Source organism: Mangifera indica, chromosome 4 (genome assembly GCF_011075055.1).
Source record: "Mangifera indica cultivar Alphonso chromosome 4, CATAS_Mindica_2.1, whole genome shotgun sequence".
NCBI lineage: Eukaryota > Viridiplantae > Streptophyta > Magnoliopsida > Sapindales > Anacardiaceae > Mangifera > Mangifera indica.
Genome location: NC_058140.1, coordinates 13,834,249 through 13,850,644, shown reverse-complemented (window position 1 = coordinate 13,850,644; position 16,396 = coordinate 13,834,249). Strand labels below are relative to the sequence as shown.

The following is a 16,396-nucleotide window of genomic DNA, read 5'->3' as shown; positions in this document are numbered from 1 at the left end:
AGTATTAAAAGATAGTTCACAAGTCCTGAATGGTTCACCTTCTCTCCACATTTGAAGTTAAACTCTCCGAATTCCCTACAGTCAATATCAAGAAAGCCATGTACATATACTGGGAGGCCATAGCTGCATGGAAAGAGCAAAAAGGCAATGGATAAAACAGAAGGCAAAGTTTGTGTAACTGGGGTTTCTGGCTTTTTGGCTTCTTAGCTCGTTAAGCACCTTCTCTTGGCGGGCTATCAAGTCATTGGAACAGTTACGGATCCAGGTCTGTCTTTAACCCTTAATTGCTCTTCTTTGTGATCACAGTGTCTCTCTAACTTTGAGTTTATGAAATAGCTCATTTGTGGAGGCTGGAAGGCGCAAAGGAGAGACTGCAATTGGTGAGGGCCAATTTAATGGAAGAAGGAAGCTTTGATGAAGCAATCAAGGGATGCCAAGGCTTCTTTCACACTGCTTCCCCTGTAATCAAACCTTCATTTGACCCCAAGGCATGTTGTGTTTCTGTAGCAAACATTTTTGTTTGGAGTTCTCAATAATGTAGAGCAGTGTCATTGGTATTAAGATATGGGATGCTCTATCAAAAACACCATCTGAAAGGGCTACATGGGCATTTTGTGAAGAGAATGGAATCCATTTAGTCACAGTCCTACTTTCATTCATTGTTGGCCCCAGTTTGCCTCCTGATTTATGCTCGACTGCATCTTATGTGCTCGGCTTACTAAAAGGTTAAGGTTAATCTGTTTGATTATTGTTAGGGTGAAGGTGTATGTCAAAAAGAAGACCAAAAGAGGAAAAGTAGCTAGTAGCAGCCAAGTGGGAAAGCAGAAGATAACCAAGCAGGTCATAAGAGTCTTTCAAGTCAAAGCAGCAGGAATGATTTGATCCTGGGGAATTCAAATGATGAGGTGGCAGACCCTGAGTGGCAGGAAGGAGGCAGGGGAGTGGTAGACTAGATGTAGACTGAGAGGAGGGAAGTAGAGGGCAGCCTTTTTTGTGGAAAGTAGATAGAAGGAAGAGTATAGCCTCTCGAAGAGCTATGTGGAACGGGCAGTTGTGTTTGGCTAGGTTATTGAGGAAAGTTGTTCTTTTGGATGAACAGTTTCTATTTAATGTAAATTCTGGAAATTCATATTGTAATGTACAGGAACTCTTCCATTTTTTTGTAATGAAATCTAATTGTAATGCACATGAACTCTTCCATTTTGTAATCAAATTCTATTGAATGAAATGAATACAGAGCTAGCTGTTCTGTTACATTGAATGATTTACATTTCACTGTTACATTGATTACTATCCCCATTACATTGTGGGTGGTGCTGCTATTCTGAGATTGCTGCCGTTCTGGAACTGCCTCCTGGGTAGCACTGATCTGCTGGATCAGAAACTTTCATCTCCAGGTCTGTATCAATTATCTTCTATACAAGTTTCTTCACAATCAGTATAAATTAATGGCATGCTTATTAATCCAATTATTTGCCTCATCCTTGTTTATGAGCATAAAATTTGCGGTGGGCAAAGAGCAATCCTATTGAAGAACATAAAAATTGCTTATTAATTAACGCTTCAAAACTGACGAGTTTGGGATTTGAGTTCAAATCTTTTGAAGAAATGTTTAATGATTGGCTTGCTTGGTTTGTGCAGCAAGGTTATGTAGATGGCAAAAAGCAATCTTACAGAAACAATACTTTTGAGATTGTTCTTTATTCACTTTTATATTCTCTCCTGACATCATTGTAATTTATTAGGGAAATTATAATAAAAGGCTAAATTACCCCTCCATTAAGCAAAAATGTCCAATTTTTCTATTTCTAAGTAAAAATATCCAAATTCCTTATTCCTAAGCAAAAATGCCTTATTTTTTTTAAATACCAAAATTACCCTTCATTACATTTATATAAACTCCTTCATTCTCACTCTCATTACATATATTTCTTATATCACTTAAATACTCATTTTCACTCTCATTTTTATTTAATATCAATTACTACAAGTTCATTCAGAAAGAAAAAATTTGTATTTTTGAATTTGAATCGAAAAAATTAATTCGTAAAAACTATATTGAAAATAATATGTTATGAATAAATAGATATATTGAAATACCCTAGAATGTCAATAATAAAAAAATTACTCGAAAATCTAAAAAAAACAGATCTAAATTTCGAAAACTATATGTTCAAGTAGCTTATGAATGAGAAAACCGAAAAATCGATCAAAAATTTCATAATTAAATCGTAAAACGTGTCTAAAAAAACATATCGTAATTACAAATATCAAATTTGAAAATTACATATAAAAAAAGTCTAGCCCAGTCACAAACAAACTCAAAATCATAAAAACCGAAAATCTTAAATTTGATAAAACAAAAAAACTACATAATACACATTAAAACAGTTTTATTTTGGCCTCCAAATTCGGTGCAATTGGAAAAGTTTGGTTGTCGTTATAGCGCTCGAAACGAGCTTCGCATTGATATATTACAGGTCCTGTAATTCCTCCTGGATCAAAAATTATGATCGTTCAAAGTTTGTCTCATATAGACCCTATAGTTTTAAAAAAATTAATTTTCACCCAATCCACGGTTTTCACGGACTGCCCACGGTTTAGTGTAAAATTTCACACGGACCCTCATGGATCTCCCCCTGTTCCTCCTCCTCCTAAAATTTTGAAAACGTTAAATTTTCCCCCTATCTCACGGGTGTCTGTGGGAGATTACGCAGCATTAGCAGATCTAATCCATTTTTTGGCCAAAAAATGTTATTTCAGCTCCTAATTTTAATACAAATCAAATCTACATATCCAATAACACCAAATTCTAAAGAAATTCAAGCAAAACAACCAAGAATAAAAACATTTTATGCATTGTTTAAAATCAGAACCCTAAACATTCAAACCTCAAAATCTTCCTCAAATCTCAATAATCCTAACAATAAATTGATTCAAATAAGACGTGAGATGATGTACTATCCTTATTTATTATTTTCAGTTGTCGAAAAACACAAAAATCTATGAAAATCTCTTTCACCATGAGATGATCGTGGAATAACTATGGAAATGATGATTTTCTTTGAATTTATACAGTAAAACTATGAAAAATTACTGTGGAAATTTCTTATTTATATACAGGGGCAGTTTTATCATTTTATAAAAGTTGAACATTTTTGCTTAATCTTATTATTTTGGATAATTTTACTTAAATCTCTTTAATTTCGGTTATTTATTATAATTTCCCAATTTATTATTTCGGGCTAAGAAAGAGAGATGAATAAAGAAGAATGCAACATGTCTTATACATTAAAGCATAAATAGGTTGGTGAAACGTTTCAACCAAGGCAGATGATGGAGACCACAAAATCTCCAGTGTCCCAAGACGTACATACAGACACGTATCCAAGTGACTGTTGAGGGCTTCTGTGGCTGCAATTGCTGCCACATTGATCACCAACCAGCCGATAAAGACATTTTTCCTGGCCTAGTGCCTCAAAACACCAGTACATTATACGTGTGGGTTTCTGTTTTTGTTGTCAGACTGATGAGATAGAATTGAAAGTGAGTTACTTTTAACCTAATTTAGCATGAAAATTCATACGCAATGCAAAAACTCCTAAATAAACTTTTTCCCATTTGGCCATACCGCTATATTATCAGCAAACCAGAGGGGATTAGCTAGAACAGACAGTCTGAAACAGTAAAATGATAGTTCTAGAAACGTAAAGCCGAGTGTTGAAATTGGATAACAAAGTTTTATGGACGATATAAAGTCTTAAATTTTGCACTGTTACAAGACGTGGAAGTTTGCGAGGCTGTGGTCCTGGTGACTTTGATATGCAATGGGCATTCATTTTCCCAGCTTGAAGTGATAGCAAAATTTATCTTTAGAATTGTGGCAGATGGGTATTTTGCAGCCGCATAATTTGAATATTTAACGTACAGTTTAAAATTGTGATATTATGCTAGTTGTCCGCAGATGAAATCAATTCAGTTCCGTCATTATGAAGATGGTGGACGGCCAACGATCATGAATGGAAGGTCATGATGAAAAGGCAAATAAAAGTATAGTTGTGACTCCATATATAGCGAATTCTAGACGTTATCCTTCTCTCCATCTTCCTTTCTTCACATTCGTATCGTAGCAACAGATAGAGAGAAGAAAACTTCCACAGATAATAATTCATCCGTACGTACTGAACTCGCTTAGATGAAACTACAATGGATAATTGTTTCCATTTCAGCTACTCTGTATTGAAGTTTCAGCTCCTTTTAGTCTGAAACACTAGTGAGAAATTGCCCCCTTTTCCAATTTTCTTTCTCACATGTCACCTACAATAAAATACTTTTCTTTACCAGTTGCCACTACAATATTTTGAACTATTCTCACTACAAATTAGTGGAAATACATTCTTTGTAGAATTGAACTTCAACAGTAATGGTTGATACTGGCATATGTATTTCAAATTTAGGAAAAAAAATTTTCTTTGTTAGTGGTATCTGGATAATAAAAATTCTCACTTTCAGGGGAAAACTCTGGTTCAGTTTCTAGCTTCAACTTATTTTATCAGCAGGACTTTTGTTGTTTCTGTTATATTGTTTCTTGACTTGTGTTAAACAGGCAGCATTCTGTTTCCCGTTATTGAAATTTCGAAATATGGAGCTGCCCAAATTATCTGCAAATGATGATAAGGATCAGCGACGATCAGTTGATGTGTTTGAACCGAAAGCAAGTGATGGTGGTGTTGGACAATCGAGTAGTGTAAAACAAGAAGCATCATCAAAAACTGCCGTTCTTAATAGTAGTACTTGTACCAACAAGGACACTGTTAACAAATGGACGGTGTTTGAAAAAGAAGAGAGTGGTGGCAAGACAGAATCGAATGGCACTAGTCTCCAGACGGAGGGGAATCAAATATTAACAGGACCTAGCATAGCTGACAGGACAGCGGAATGGGGATTTGTGGTGCAGAAACACATTGGAGATGGAAGTTTCAAAGCCGTTGGCGGTGAGGGGAGCAAAAATTCATCAGAAAGATTTGCAGTGGATTCCACAAGGACATCGGAAGAATCAGAATCAGGGTCCTTCCCAAGAGTGTCTCAAGAATTGAAGGAGGCTTTAGCAACATTGCAACAAACATTTGTCGTGTCTGATGCTACTAAACCGGATTGCCCAATTATGTATGCCAGCAGTGGATTTTTTGGTATGACCGGTTACTCTTCCAAGGAAGTCATTGGAAGAAACTGGTAATCATTGTCCTTCAATCATAATTTACTTAATATCAGGAAAAGAAACAACTGAGTAAATTCATGGCTGTTTGTGCTTGGTTTGCAGCCGGTTTCTTCAAGGTCCGGATACAGATAGAGATGAGGTGGTGAAGATACGAGATGCAGTGAAGAATGGGACAAGCTACTGCGGGAGGCTGTTGAATTACAAAAAGGATGGTACTCCCTTTTGGAATCTGCTCACTGTCACCCCTATCAAAGATGACAGTGGCAAAGCCATCAAATTTATTGGGTTAGTGTTCTCAGTCTTCTCATGCCCCACTTCTCTCTTGAACCAATTAACCTTTACTTGGATTATATGGAAGAAAACTATGATACCTGTTATATGAACAATTCTAATCAAATCATCATTGTTGATAATTTCAGTTTTGGTTGGTGTTTTTCTTTTCCTAAACTTACTGAAGTCTTGGTTTTGGTAACTAAAATACTCTATGTTTTTTACAAAATCTATTCAATAATGGGGTTTTTAATTTTCTGTTCTTGTAAATCTGTTGTATTTGACTATTTTCTACAACTTATTTGGGATGTATTTTCTTCTGACATGATCAATTCTATTTTTTGCAGAATGCAGGTTGAGGTCAGCAAATACACAGAAGGTATAAATGATAAGGCATTACGGCCAAATGGATTGCCTAGGTCGCTGATCCGGTATGATGGTAAGCCTATTTAACCTCGCTTGACACATAATTAGAATTTAAATCCATTTCTAATAACTGACTTTTATGTTCATGTGTCAGCTCGTCAAAAGGAAAAAGCTTTATGTTCCATCACAGAGGTAGTCCAGACAATGAAACATCCACAATCTCACAAGCCAACTGGAAGTCTTGTTACTATTGAAGATCTTGGAGAGCATGAGAAATTCAACCTCGACTATGTTTTGCCTAAGTCAGTTAATACACCTGGTAGACAAACTCAGAGTGATTACACAAGTGATATGCGTCACTCAAGTTCTCTTAATGAAGTTGGCAAAAATTCTAGACAATCAGGGCGCAGTTCTTTTATAAGGTAAGTCTTTCTTGTTCAACGTTGCATTGCATTGTCATGGTTACAGTGATGGTGGCATTAAACTTTGAGGAATTTTCAGTGTGTTTAGGAATGTTCCTTGTCTTCTAATACACTTTTCATATTGTAATAAAAATGAGAACTATGATCAATCTGTTCCTAGTTTCAAAACCTATGCTAAACTTTCTATATGCATACTTGGCCTTATATATTTTCCAGCTTCTAAGCTTGCATGTCTATTGTTTTGTTACATAAGTCTGCTCAATAAGTATCCAGATTAGATAAGTGTCGTAACATTTTCTGCAGACTTAAAGGGAGGTCTTCAAGCTTTGCAGGAAAGGATGAACCTGAACTAATTATTGCACCCGAAGTTTTAATGACTAAAGATGTAGAGTGTATAGACAGTTGGGACAGTGCAGAAAGAGAGAGGGATATTCGTCAGGGAATTGATCTAGCAACCACATTGGAACGCATTGAAAAGAATTTTGTTATCACAGATCCAAGGCTTCCAGATAATCCTATTGTAAGACTCAAACGTCTGATTATGATCTGTTTTTTTTGGAAGCATAAGTAGTAGAAGCAACATTTGAATCCGGATTTCACTTTGATTGGTATTGTATGTGCAGATTTTTGCATCAGATAGTTTTCTTGAATTGACTGAATATACACGTGAGGAAATTTTGGGAAGAAATTGTCGGTATGAATTTTAATGGTAGTCATTTGTGACTATGAACAAGGATTCTTCTCTTTTCTGTTGAAGATATTTGTATATACATGCAATTACAGAGTATTTTATGGAACATGTTAGATATAGATGGCATCAAATTTAAGACCTTCATATGGTAGTGGAAATAATTTTACTTTGGAATTTCATTTTAAGATTAGTACTGGCAAGGCCTTTTAGGGAACCAGTGTACCTAGTCTGCTCGATAATAGTTTAAAGTGAAGGTAGATCCTTTCTAGTGTTGGTTCTATATGATATCCTTGTGACATTTGGTTGGCAATTAAATTTTTTGGGCTTATAGCTTTAAGTTGATTCCTTTTCCTTCTCTCAAACTACAATATGAATATTTATTATAGAAGAACTTATTAAAAGTATTGTTGCTATGGTATCCTACTAAACTTAAAGTTAATTTAGTGTCATTGTTTTATGCCAATTAGCATAGCTAGTTGTTCATACTTGCAGTAAATTCAATGTCAAATACTTTTATATGAACCAGTGAGCAAATTTTTCGTACTTGTGGTAGATTTAATATCATTTCTTTTGTATGAATCACCATAGCAATGTGTTCATACTTGCAGAAAATTCAATGGCAATTTCTTTTATATATCAGCAGATCATTTGTTCTGTAAACTCACTGATTTTTTCTCATCTATTCTATGACATGTACCAGTTAATTCTTTCAGCAATTCCTATAACTTTTTTAATTTTATTTGTCAATTTACAGGTTTCTTCAAGGACCTGAAACTGATCAAACAACTGTCCAAAAGATAAGAGATGCAATTAGAGAACAGAAGGAAATTACTGTTCAGTTGATCAACTACACCAAGAGTGGTTTGTAAACACTTTTGATTTACATATGGTGGAAACAGCTATGAACTAGGATAGTTTTCTTTTAATATGTTTTAAGTTGATAGTGTTTTATTTCACCTGAAGTTTAGTTGAAAGTTCCATGCGGTGCATAAATTCTCATCATTATGATTTCATGACCTGCAGGAAGGAAATTTTGGAACCTATTCCATTTGCAACCCATGCGTGATCAAAAGGTGGCTATTGGATCCTCGTTCCAGTTAATTGTTTTCATTTCAATTCATCTGGGTCGTATGGTTTCTAACTTTACCTTTTGATTTCCTTATTAATTTTGCAGGGTGAGCTTCAGTACTTCATTGGTGTCCAACTCGATGGAAGTGATCATTTGGAACCCTTGAGGAACCGCTTGTCAGAGAATACAGAGCAAAAAAGTACAAAGTTTGTATGTAGTTTCTTTTTCCTTTTCCATATATCAGTTGCCATTAATCTCATGTTCAATCATTGGGTTGTCCAAGTTCTTGTGGTATAACTGTGTTCTGTGATTATTTGTTAGGTTTGTGCATCATAGCTCTTCTTATTGATTACTTTTTAGTGATAGTCAAATCATTTAACTTGCTAAAATTATATGTTATTTCTAGCTGTATTAACTAATCACTAATTAATTGAAAGGGCAAAGGGAAGAGGCCACACAATGTAAAATTTTGGTCATAATTCTTTAATTTTCTTAAAAGGGAGTAGGACTAAACTATAGTTCTCATTGAAATATTATTTATTTCAACAGAGGAGCTAAATAATAACAGAAGTTCAGTTGTTCTCCCTTGCTTGTTTTGTGGAACTTTTCTAAGCTTTGCTATGCATGCTACAGTTAATGTCATTGGCATATAGAGAAAGAAAATAATGAAGTGAACAACTACCAAAATTACAAGTATTAATATAAGGATTTGTAAATTTTCATGTGGAAAGTGTAATAATCATAAGAGACATAATAGTTCCGATACATGAAAATGTTTTTGTTTCTTATCAGGTCAAAGCTACTGCAGAAAATGTTGATGAAGCTGTTCGAGAACTTCCTGATGCCAACTTGGTAAGGTACTCCTTTCATTCTGTGTTAGCATTCGTAAATAGCTTATGCCTTTATTATGGCTTAAAAGAGCACAAGTATCTTCTGTTTCTATTTATTAACTGTTAAATTTACAGAAAAAAAACAGATACCGTCTTCCCTCTTGCTTCCATTCTGCACATCTTTCAACAATAATTAAGCAGAAAAAAATAATTCACCACATTAACACAGGCTTGTTTCTGAGATTCTTGCTGATATTTACAATGAGCTGGTTTTAAATCCTTCAAAAAGTTCACATATTCTTGCTTTTACTAATGAATTTTGATAGCTTATAAGTATCTCGTTTATTATAGATCTTTTAACAGTCAATTAAATCTATCATGTACCATTTATTCACTATTTCTCTATTACATTGATTCGCTATATTACTGCCTAAAGGCCAAAACCAAGCTACTTAGAAATTTGATTGCATCTTAGCTCATGCACCTTGAAATATATAATACTTTTTCAGAGACCAGAAGACTTGTGGAAAATCCACTCTCAACCTGTTTTTCCACGACCACACAAAAAGCACAATGCTTGTTGGGTAGCAATACAAAAGGTACTAATTTGTAGAGTTCATCTCTAATAATACAATAATTCAATGTTTAGAAAACTTTCATCTTCAATCATATTAAAATTAAATTTTACAATTCTCCTCCTTTGTTATTATTCCTATTTTTTTCTGTGGTGATAAACTATTTGAGATTCATAGATCACTGGACGTGGTGAAAAAATTGGTTTACATCATTTCAAGCCAATAAAACCCTTGGGTTGTGGTGATACTGGCAGGTAATTTTTTCCTTCATAGGCTTACTTTAGTATCCCTCAAATTATCAAATTATGTTACCTTGATTTTCTTCACATTCCTTGTACCCAATGAAACAAGAATTGAAGAATGTTTGCTTACTTTCATTATGTAGAGAATAGGTAAATATATACATGGTTTACCACAAATCAAGCCCTAGAAATTAGGAAAAAAACTAGGTTAAACTAGAGAAGAATAAAACAAAATCAAATTAAATTAGGAAATAATTAAATACAGAAATATACAATAATTAATTTGAAATTGTATCCCTAAACTTTATGATTTATTTTTGGTTTCTAGCACTCCCTTATAAGCAGGAGAATAGATGTTTATCATGTCTAGTTTGTTCATAAAGAATTGAAACCTAAATTTAGGCAAATCCTTGGTAAGTGGATCAATTTCTTAAAACTTTATTAAGACATATTGATTTTCTTATAATGATTCTACCATTTTAAGAGTATTTATCTTGACATTCATGTAAACATATGCACTTACAAATGAAAAGTGTCATTTAATAGTTGTACAAACACAACACAGCATAGACTCATATCACTTAGAAAATTGACTGTAGAGCACCAACTCCTCCAATTAATGCCTTCATTTATTCTGTAACTGTAGACTTCCACTCTAAAACCTATAAAACACCATGAAAGGAATTTCAATGCCATGTATCTTTGAATTACATATTCCTATATTGGTTAGGCAAGTTAAAGTATGTACATGGTTCACAACAGGATGTTGGTTGTAAGATCTTAATCATTTTTTAATAGCAATGGGAATATGAAAGTCATTCTACTGTTTCATTACCTATCTTTGAAGTTTCCATTGTCTCGTGAACTAAAATTTGAAAGTAAGTTAGAAAGGTAGTGGGGATATGGCGAGGGTTAGATCCCAAAAAAGTTTCTGTGAACTTCATAATGGCAATTGAAATGGAGTTGTTAGGATGAAGGGTAAAGGCGAGAGAAAAAAATGAATTTTGTATGGTCTTCAAAATAATTTGGTTTGCTCAAACTTAAATAAGAAATCAACATTCCTGATTTATGTTTAAAACTCCTGCACTGTGTGGATAAGGTGCTTATTTATGCCTAGAATAGTAGGGTAAGTTTCTAGGTTCCTTTAATACTCTATGTAAGGAGATTTACTTGCATATCAAAATCTTGTCTCTAATGTCTGACACTATAATGCTGAGAATGTTGTTTTCCTAAATCAGTTGTGCATAAATTAGAGGTTTCTTTTCTTTGTGCTATGTGTTACAGTGTTCACCTGGTGGAACTGAAAGAGACTGGTGAACTGTATGCTATGAAGGCAATGGAAAAATCTGTAATGATAAATCGTAATAAGGTACAACTATATAACATGATCAATCTCAACTCTTAAATAAAAGTATTTTCAAGAGAAATAATTGCTTCATAGTGCCAATTTTGTGCAAAGAGTAATATCTAATTTTTGTTCTTGTTTTAGGTTCACCGAGCATGTGTTGAAAGGGAAATAATGTCATTATTGGATCATCCTTTTTTACCCACACTCTATGCTTCCTTTCAGGTATTCTTATGTTTGTATCTATACCTTCTTTTTTATAGCACTAAAAATTTTTCTTATTCCAAATGAAAAATGAATAGGAAAAATTAAAAAATTTCATGCACATTTTTGTTGTCATACTTTTATAGTTGATTTTTCTTAGAAGCTTCTAGATTAACTCAACTCAACTAAGCCTCAATCTTGAAGGAAATGCTTTTGTTAGAGCCCAATATCTAGTTTTAGTTTGGTCCATGTTATTCATGAGGAAGCCAGTTAGGGGAGCATAATCCTAGTGTTAGGCCATTTTTCAGTTTTGCCTAAATGACCTTTATACTGATACTAGCATACAAAAATTATTGTGAATCTTTTATGACTTTCACTTACTAGCAAGAAAAATCTTCCTATTTACTTACTTAGTCAATGAGTATGCTCGAAATTGTACTTTTATGTGACCTTACTCTCTAGTTGGCATGAGTTTTGCACAAAATCCATGACGCTGATTTACCATCCTGGTTTTGTCTCTATAGTTTCAGTTATAAATATAGCAAAACGGTAATAAAATAATAAAATTTCAACCAACATAAGTTTTAGTATTAAAGTGAAACATCAGAAGATGAAAAACATATGTGGAGATGCAATGACAGTCAAATGAGGAAAAAGAAAAGCAAGAAAACAAAGAGAATTTGAGAGAGAAATAATGCTATTTCACACAATAATCAATATTAGCAAGTCTAAATCCCAAAAGAAAATAAGGCTCTCATCTATAGTGGTAAAAAACTAAACAAAATAGACAAAGGAAATCTGCCCCAGGAAAAAAACATCCCAAGTAAAATAAGAAAAGAAAATTTGTTAAATAGGTGAAGAAGGTATTTTCAACTTTTTCTCTTTGAAATTGAGAGATCATGGTATTTGTTATATGTTTTATGCTTATACTGATAATCAATCAAATGCCCTTAATATTATGATTTAACATATTTCTTTAGAGTCATCATCAAGAAATTTTCTTGTTTGGTTTCTTAAAATGACTTTGTAACTACAGTAATATGCACTGACGTCTTTTTATCTCCTCAGACTCCTACACACTTATGTTTGGTAACAGACTTTTGCTCTGGTGGAGAGTTATTTGCTTTACTTGATAAGCAGCCTATGAAGTTATTTAAAGAGGAATCTGCCAGGTACTTTCATCTTTTATCATTGAAGGTGTCTGATTATTTTTTATTGAATGACCTGAAACTTTGTTAATGATATCCTTTTAGTACAACTTAGAGCAAATTTTTGAAGTATGTTGCTTTCAAATTGCTAACCTAGAGAAAAATCAATTATTTTACCTTTATTCCTGCTAAAATTTGAGACTGACTGTTTAATATTGGTTTCCCTTTTTCTTTTCTTTTATTTCCTATTTGTCTTAGCTTATTCTCCAAATATCATACCCCTGTTATGTTGTGACCAAAATAAATATCTAACAATTAGTTCTCCTTCAGGTTCTATGCTGCAGAGGTTGTAATTGGCTTGGAATATCTTCATTGTTTAGGTATTTTTTTGTTCAGATAAATTCATTGTGTTAGTTTCTTGTATCATAACTTGGAAAAATACCAAGTTATTTATGTGAGTGCATTAGTGAGCAGTAATCATCTTTGGTTGAAGTATTAGGAAAATGTCAGAGTCCATATTTTCATTGGATTTGAACAAAAATATTTTGCATCAATGTACAAGGAAGTGAGGGCTTTTAGGTAAAGAAAATTTGTGTATGAGAAGTTTTGTTATAAAGTTGTATTTGATAAGCTAATGATGGAAGTGAGAGACATGTTCTCCAATGGCTTTAAGATAAAGAAAATTAGTTGGCTTCAGTCCAGTAATTTTTTCTAACTAATTCATGTCATTAATCTAGTGTTTTTTAATACTTTTGTTGGTGATGACTCTATAGGAATAATTTATCGAGACCTGAAGCCTGAAAATATTTTACTCCAGAAAGATGGGCATATCTTATTAAGTGACTTTGATTTATCATTCATGACATCATGTAAACCCCGGGTATGTTACCATGTTCCTGTTAATTGTTTATATTTTCATTTGGCTTATGCACTTGTCCCCATTCAAATTTATGTTCTCTTAACATAGATAGTATGAGTTAGCTCTGTTTATCAGCTGTTTTTCGGAGAGTGTTCAAATTCCTTTTTTTTGTGATTGGTATACATGAAAACGATGAAATTCCTTTCACGAAGGCTGTTTAATGGCAAGAACACTTCCTTTATATATCTTGATATAGATTGCATGATTTGTAGCTTACTCCCTATATCTTAGCTTTTGAGGCTTCTTATAGGTGTACAATGTCTATGAAATAAATCCTGCCCTTGCCAGAGTTTGAAGGTCTATGTTTGCTAGCTTGGAATGTGGAAAAGAAAAAAAATAATCATAGATTTAAGAAAACTGTGTAATCTTTTTGTATTCGTTCTTTGGCACTGCAAGGTTATGAAAAGGATCCTTGTAATCTCTATTCACCACTGAATGTGCTTTTGTCACGTCTACATTGAAAATCTGCAGAGCATTACATCATTCCAGAATTTCCTATCATTTTGATACTTGTCAAATGTTTAGAATGGGAACTGTGACTACCTTCACATGCCATAAATTTTATTGCTTCTGCAGATTATTAAGCATCCCCTGCCTAATCATAGGAGAAGATCCAGGAGTCAGCCACTGCCAACATTTTTGGCAGAACCAGTTACAATTTCAAATTCATTTGTTGGAACTGAAGAGTACATTGCTCCGGTAAGGGAAATTTCAATTTTGACTAGAGCTTATGTATTTCATGCTGCTTCTGATTTTCTTTACCTTGTTAACATCCATTTACTTAAGCTGAAATAGGAAAAGAAGTTAGAAGGTTTAGATAATATTTGCTGTATGAAAACTCTTTGTCTTCTTGTCTCTTGAAATTGTAGTTAATGCTTTTATCTATTTGTTTTGAATTCAGAGTTCTTACAAGTTACTCCATTTCAGGAAATTATTACAGGTTCAGGCCACAGCAGTGCTATTGATTGGTGGGCTCTTGGTAAGCACCCACGGAAGCTGAATGCATGATATCATGATCATTTTTTGTTTTTCTGTTCTTGTTATTTCTTTAAAAATGATGTGCTTTAAAAATACCAGTTGCAGATACCATTTTAATTTCTTTATATATGCATCTATAAGGAAAAAACTTCCTTCTGTGGGACATTATTTTACATATCACTGGCTTATATTTGTGCTTTGAATTCATTTTATGTCTGGTATTCAGGTATTTTATTGTATGAGATGCTCTACGGCCGTACACCTTTCAGAGGTAAAAATAGACAGAAGACATTTGCCAACATTTTGCACAAAGACCTCACTTTTCCAAGTAGCATTCCGGTAAAAATCTGCCACCTTTCAAGGGCAATTGTTATGTATGATATATATATATATATATATATATATATATATATATATGCATAATTCAGATACAATTATTCTCTAGTTATTCTGGTGAGTCAATGGATATTGTATTGCACGGTCACGATCTTTAGGTTGGATTGAAATATGGATATCTCTTAAACTTAAATTGATGAATCCGAAAAGGTAAAAAACATTTATTAGGTGAGTGTTAACTGAAAACTACTTTTGGAAAGGTGCAGTGGAATCCTTCCCTATTAGAAATGGTAATGAGGCTGGTAAGGGCTGAATACATTAATCCTCATCCTTGTTCTCATCCTATTCTCGATATAGAGATGATAGAGAATCTTTGTCTCCTCTCCGCGGGAAAAATTTCTCTTTTTTTTCTCTCTCTATAGGGAAAATTACTCACATTTTTTTTTTGTTAGAAAAGCTATAATTATTTATTAGGTGTCAGGATATATTTGTAATAATTTAAAAATTTTAAGGGTTTAGAGATATATAAGGGAAGAAACTAGCTAAAGAGAGAATGAGTCAGAGATTTATTTACCCTCATCTTTGATTGTGGGGATTTTAGTCATTTTTGTTTTTGTCTCCGTCTCTGTCTTTATTGAGGAATCCCCTCCCCGAATGGGGAGAGATTGACCGAAGACTCAGTTTCGTGGGCCAAAATGTCATCCCTATTCCTGATAAGATTAAAGTAGCACATGGTTACTAAATATTTTGGGTCTAAATTTTCACTGCCTTTGATGCATTTGTGTACTAGCTTTAACTTTTGACTGGTTAGGAAAATCCTAGTTGAAGATGTCGTCTTGCTTGGTCTTTCATGAATTTAGAATTGACTGATGATGATAAGAGATGCGACTCTTCATTGAACTTGCAAAATTAGTATTCCATTCGGTTAGAACATTTTCAGTTTCATGAGATGAGCAGGCAAATTTAATGGCAAGGAAGTTGCAGCAGGTGGCTGATGTTAATTTGCTTGGTGTTTCATTCCAGGTCAGTCTTGCAGGCAGGCAGCTGATTCATTTGTTGTTGAACAGAAATCCTGTCGATCGTTTAGGATCAAATAATGGTGCCAATGAAATTAAACAGCATCCTTTCTTCCGCGGCATCAATTGGCCTCTGATTCGCACCATGGTAGGACTTCTTGCATTTTACACACTGAATTCTCAGACGGCAAATGATTTAATATTGACCGTTTGTCTGTGCATATGCAGAGCCCGCCCCCGCTAGATGCACCTCTTCGGTTAATTGGAAAAGATCCGAAAGCCAATGATGCCAATTGGGAAGATGATGGAGTGCTCGTTAATTCTGTAGATTTGGACCTTTTCTAAAGGTTTGGACTAACAACCATTTCTGATGTTAAACAACTTGAGATGACTCTGCTCTGCTCTGCACTCCCTTCATTGCTGATTCATGTTTTCTCTCTATCATATGAACAGAAAATGGGATACATAGGATATTGCTGACAATGAAGATAATGGACAAGATCCTGCCATGACGTCGTCCGAAACCTAAAGTAAAACATGTATGCCATATGCCATATTATTTGATTTCTATGGAACAATTAAGACCTTGCCTGTATTTAACCATGTAAGTCACAGGTCCCATCACCCCCATTCATTTTGGGACTCTGCTTTTGGCCGTAGCTGTAGATATTAAACTTCTGTCTACCCAGTGAGTAAGTGTTATAAATAAGGCCATAGGACTATGTCCCATCAAGGTTTAGTGAAATGATAAATTCTTATTTATCAAC

General features: G+C 34.0%; 1 protein-coding gene and 1 pseudogene across 3 annotated transcripts; both read left to right on the top strand.

Annotated features, from left to right (window-relative positions):
• The first annotated feature begins 43 nt into the window (after window positions 1–43).
• LOC123212671 lies at window positions 44–1,254 on the top strand (annotated as a pseudogene).
• Window positions 1,255–3,792: 2,538 nt separating this feature from the next.
• Window positions 3,793–16,395, top strand: LOC123213718 (phototropin-2). Of its 3 annotated transcripts, none has more exons than XM_044633202.1 (24): window positions 3,793–4,174; window positions 4,607–5,232; window positions 5,321–5,503; window positions 5,836–5,927; window positions 6,009–6,276; window positions 6,580–6,796; window positions 6,900–6,970; window positions 7,722–7,828; window positions 7,991–8,040; window positions 8,142–8,246; window positions 8,829–8,888; window positions 9,376–9,465; window positions 9,619–9,695; window positions 10,968–11,052; window positions 11,173–11,253; window positions 12,301–12,404; window positions 12,711–12,760; window positions 13,154–13,260; window positions 13,876–13,998; window positions 14,227–14,278; window positions 14,504–14,616; window positions 15,637–15,777; window positions 15,858–15,976; window positions 16,099–16,395. In XM_044633202.1, the coding sequence occupies exons 2-23, from the start codon at window positions 4,643–4,645 to the stop codon at window positions 15,972–15,974; spliced, it is 2,883 nt and encodes a 960-aa protein (XP_044489137.1). In that variant the 5' UTR covers window positions 3,793–4,174; window positions 4,607–4,642; the 3' UTR covers window positions 15,975–15,976; window positions 16,099–16,395. The 3 variants fall into 3 exon arrangements, with proteins under 3 accessions (XP_044489137.1, XP_044489135.1, XP_044489136.1); XM_044633200.1 differs by having other exon boundaries at window positions 3,794–4,174; window positions 16,083–16,395; XM_044633201.1 differs by having other exon boundaries at window positions 3,794–4,273; window positions 16,083–16,395.
• The last annotated feature ends 1 nt before the right edge of the window (window position 16,396 follows it).

Excerpts from the sequence above, each read along its gene's own strand:
- LOC123213718 (XM_044633202.1), top strand. The coding sequence starts at position 4,643 with ATGGAGCTGCCCAAATTATCTGCAAATGATGATAAGGATCAGCGACGA. Across the intron at positions 5,504-5,835 it reads AAAGCCATCAAATTTATTGG|AATGCAGGTTGAGGTCAGCA; the intron begins GTTAGTGTTCTC and ends TATTTTTTGCAG. Across the intron at positions 11,254-12,300 it reads CACTCTATGCTTCCTTTCAG|ACTCCTACACACTTATGTTT; the intron begins GTATTCTTATGT and ends TTATCTCCTCAG.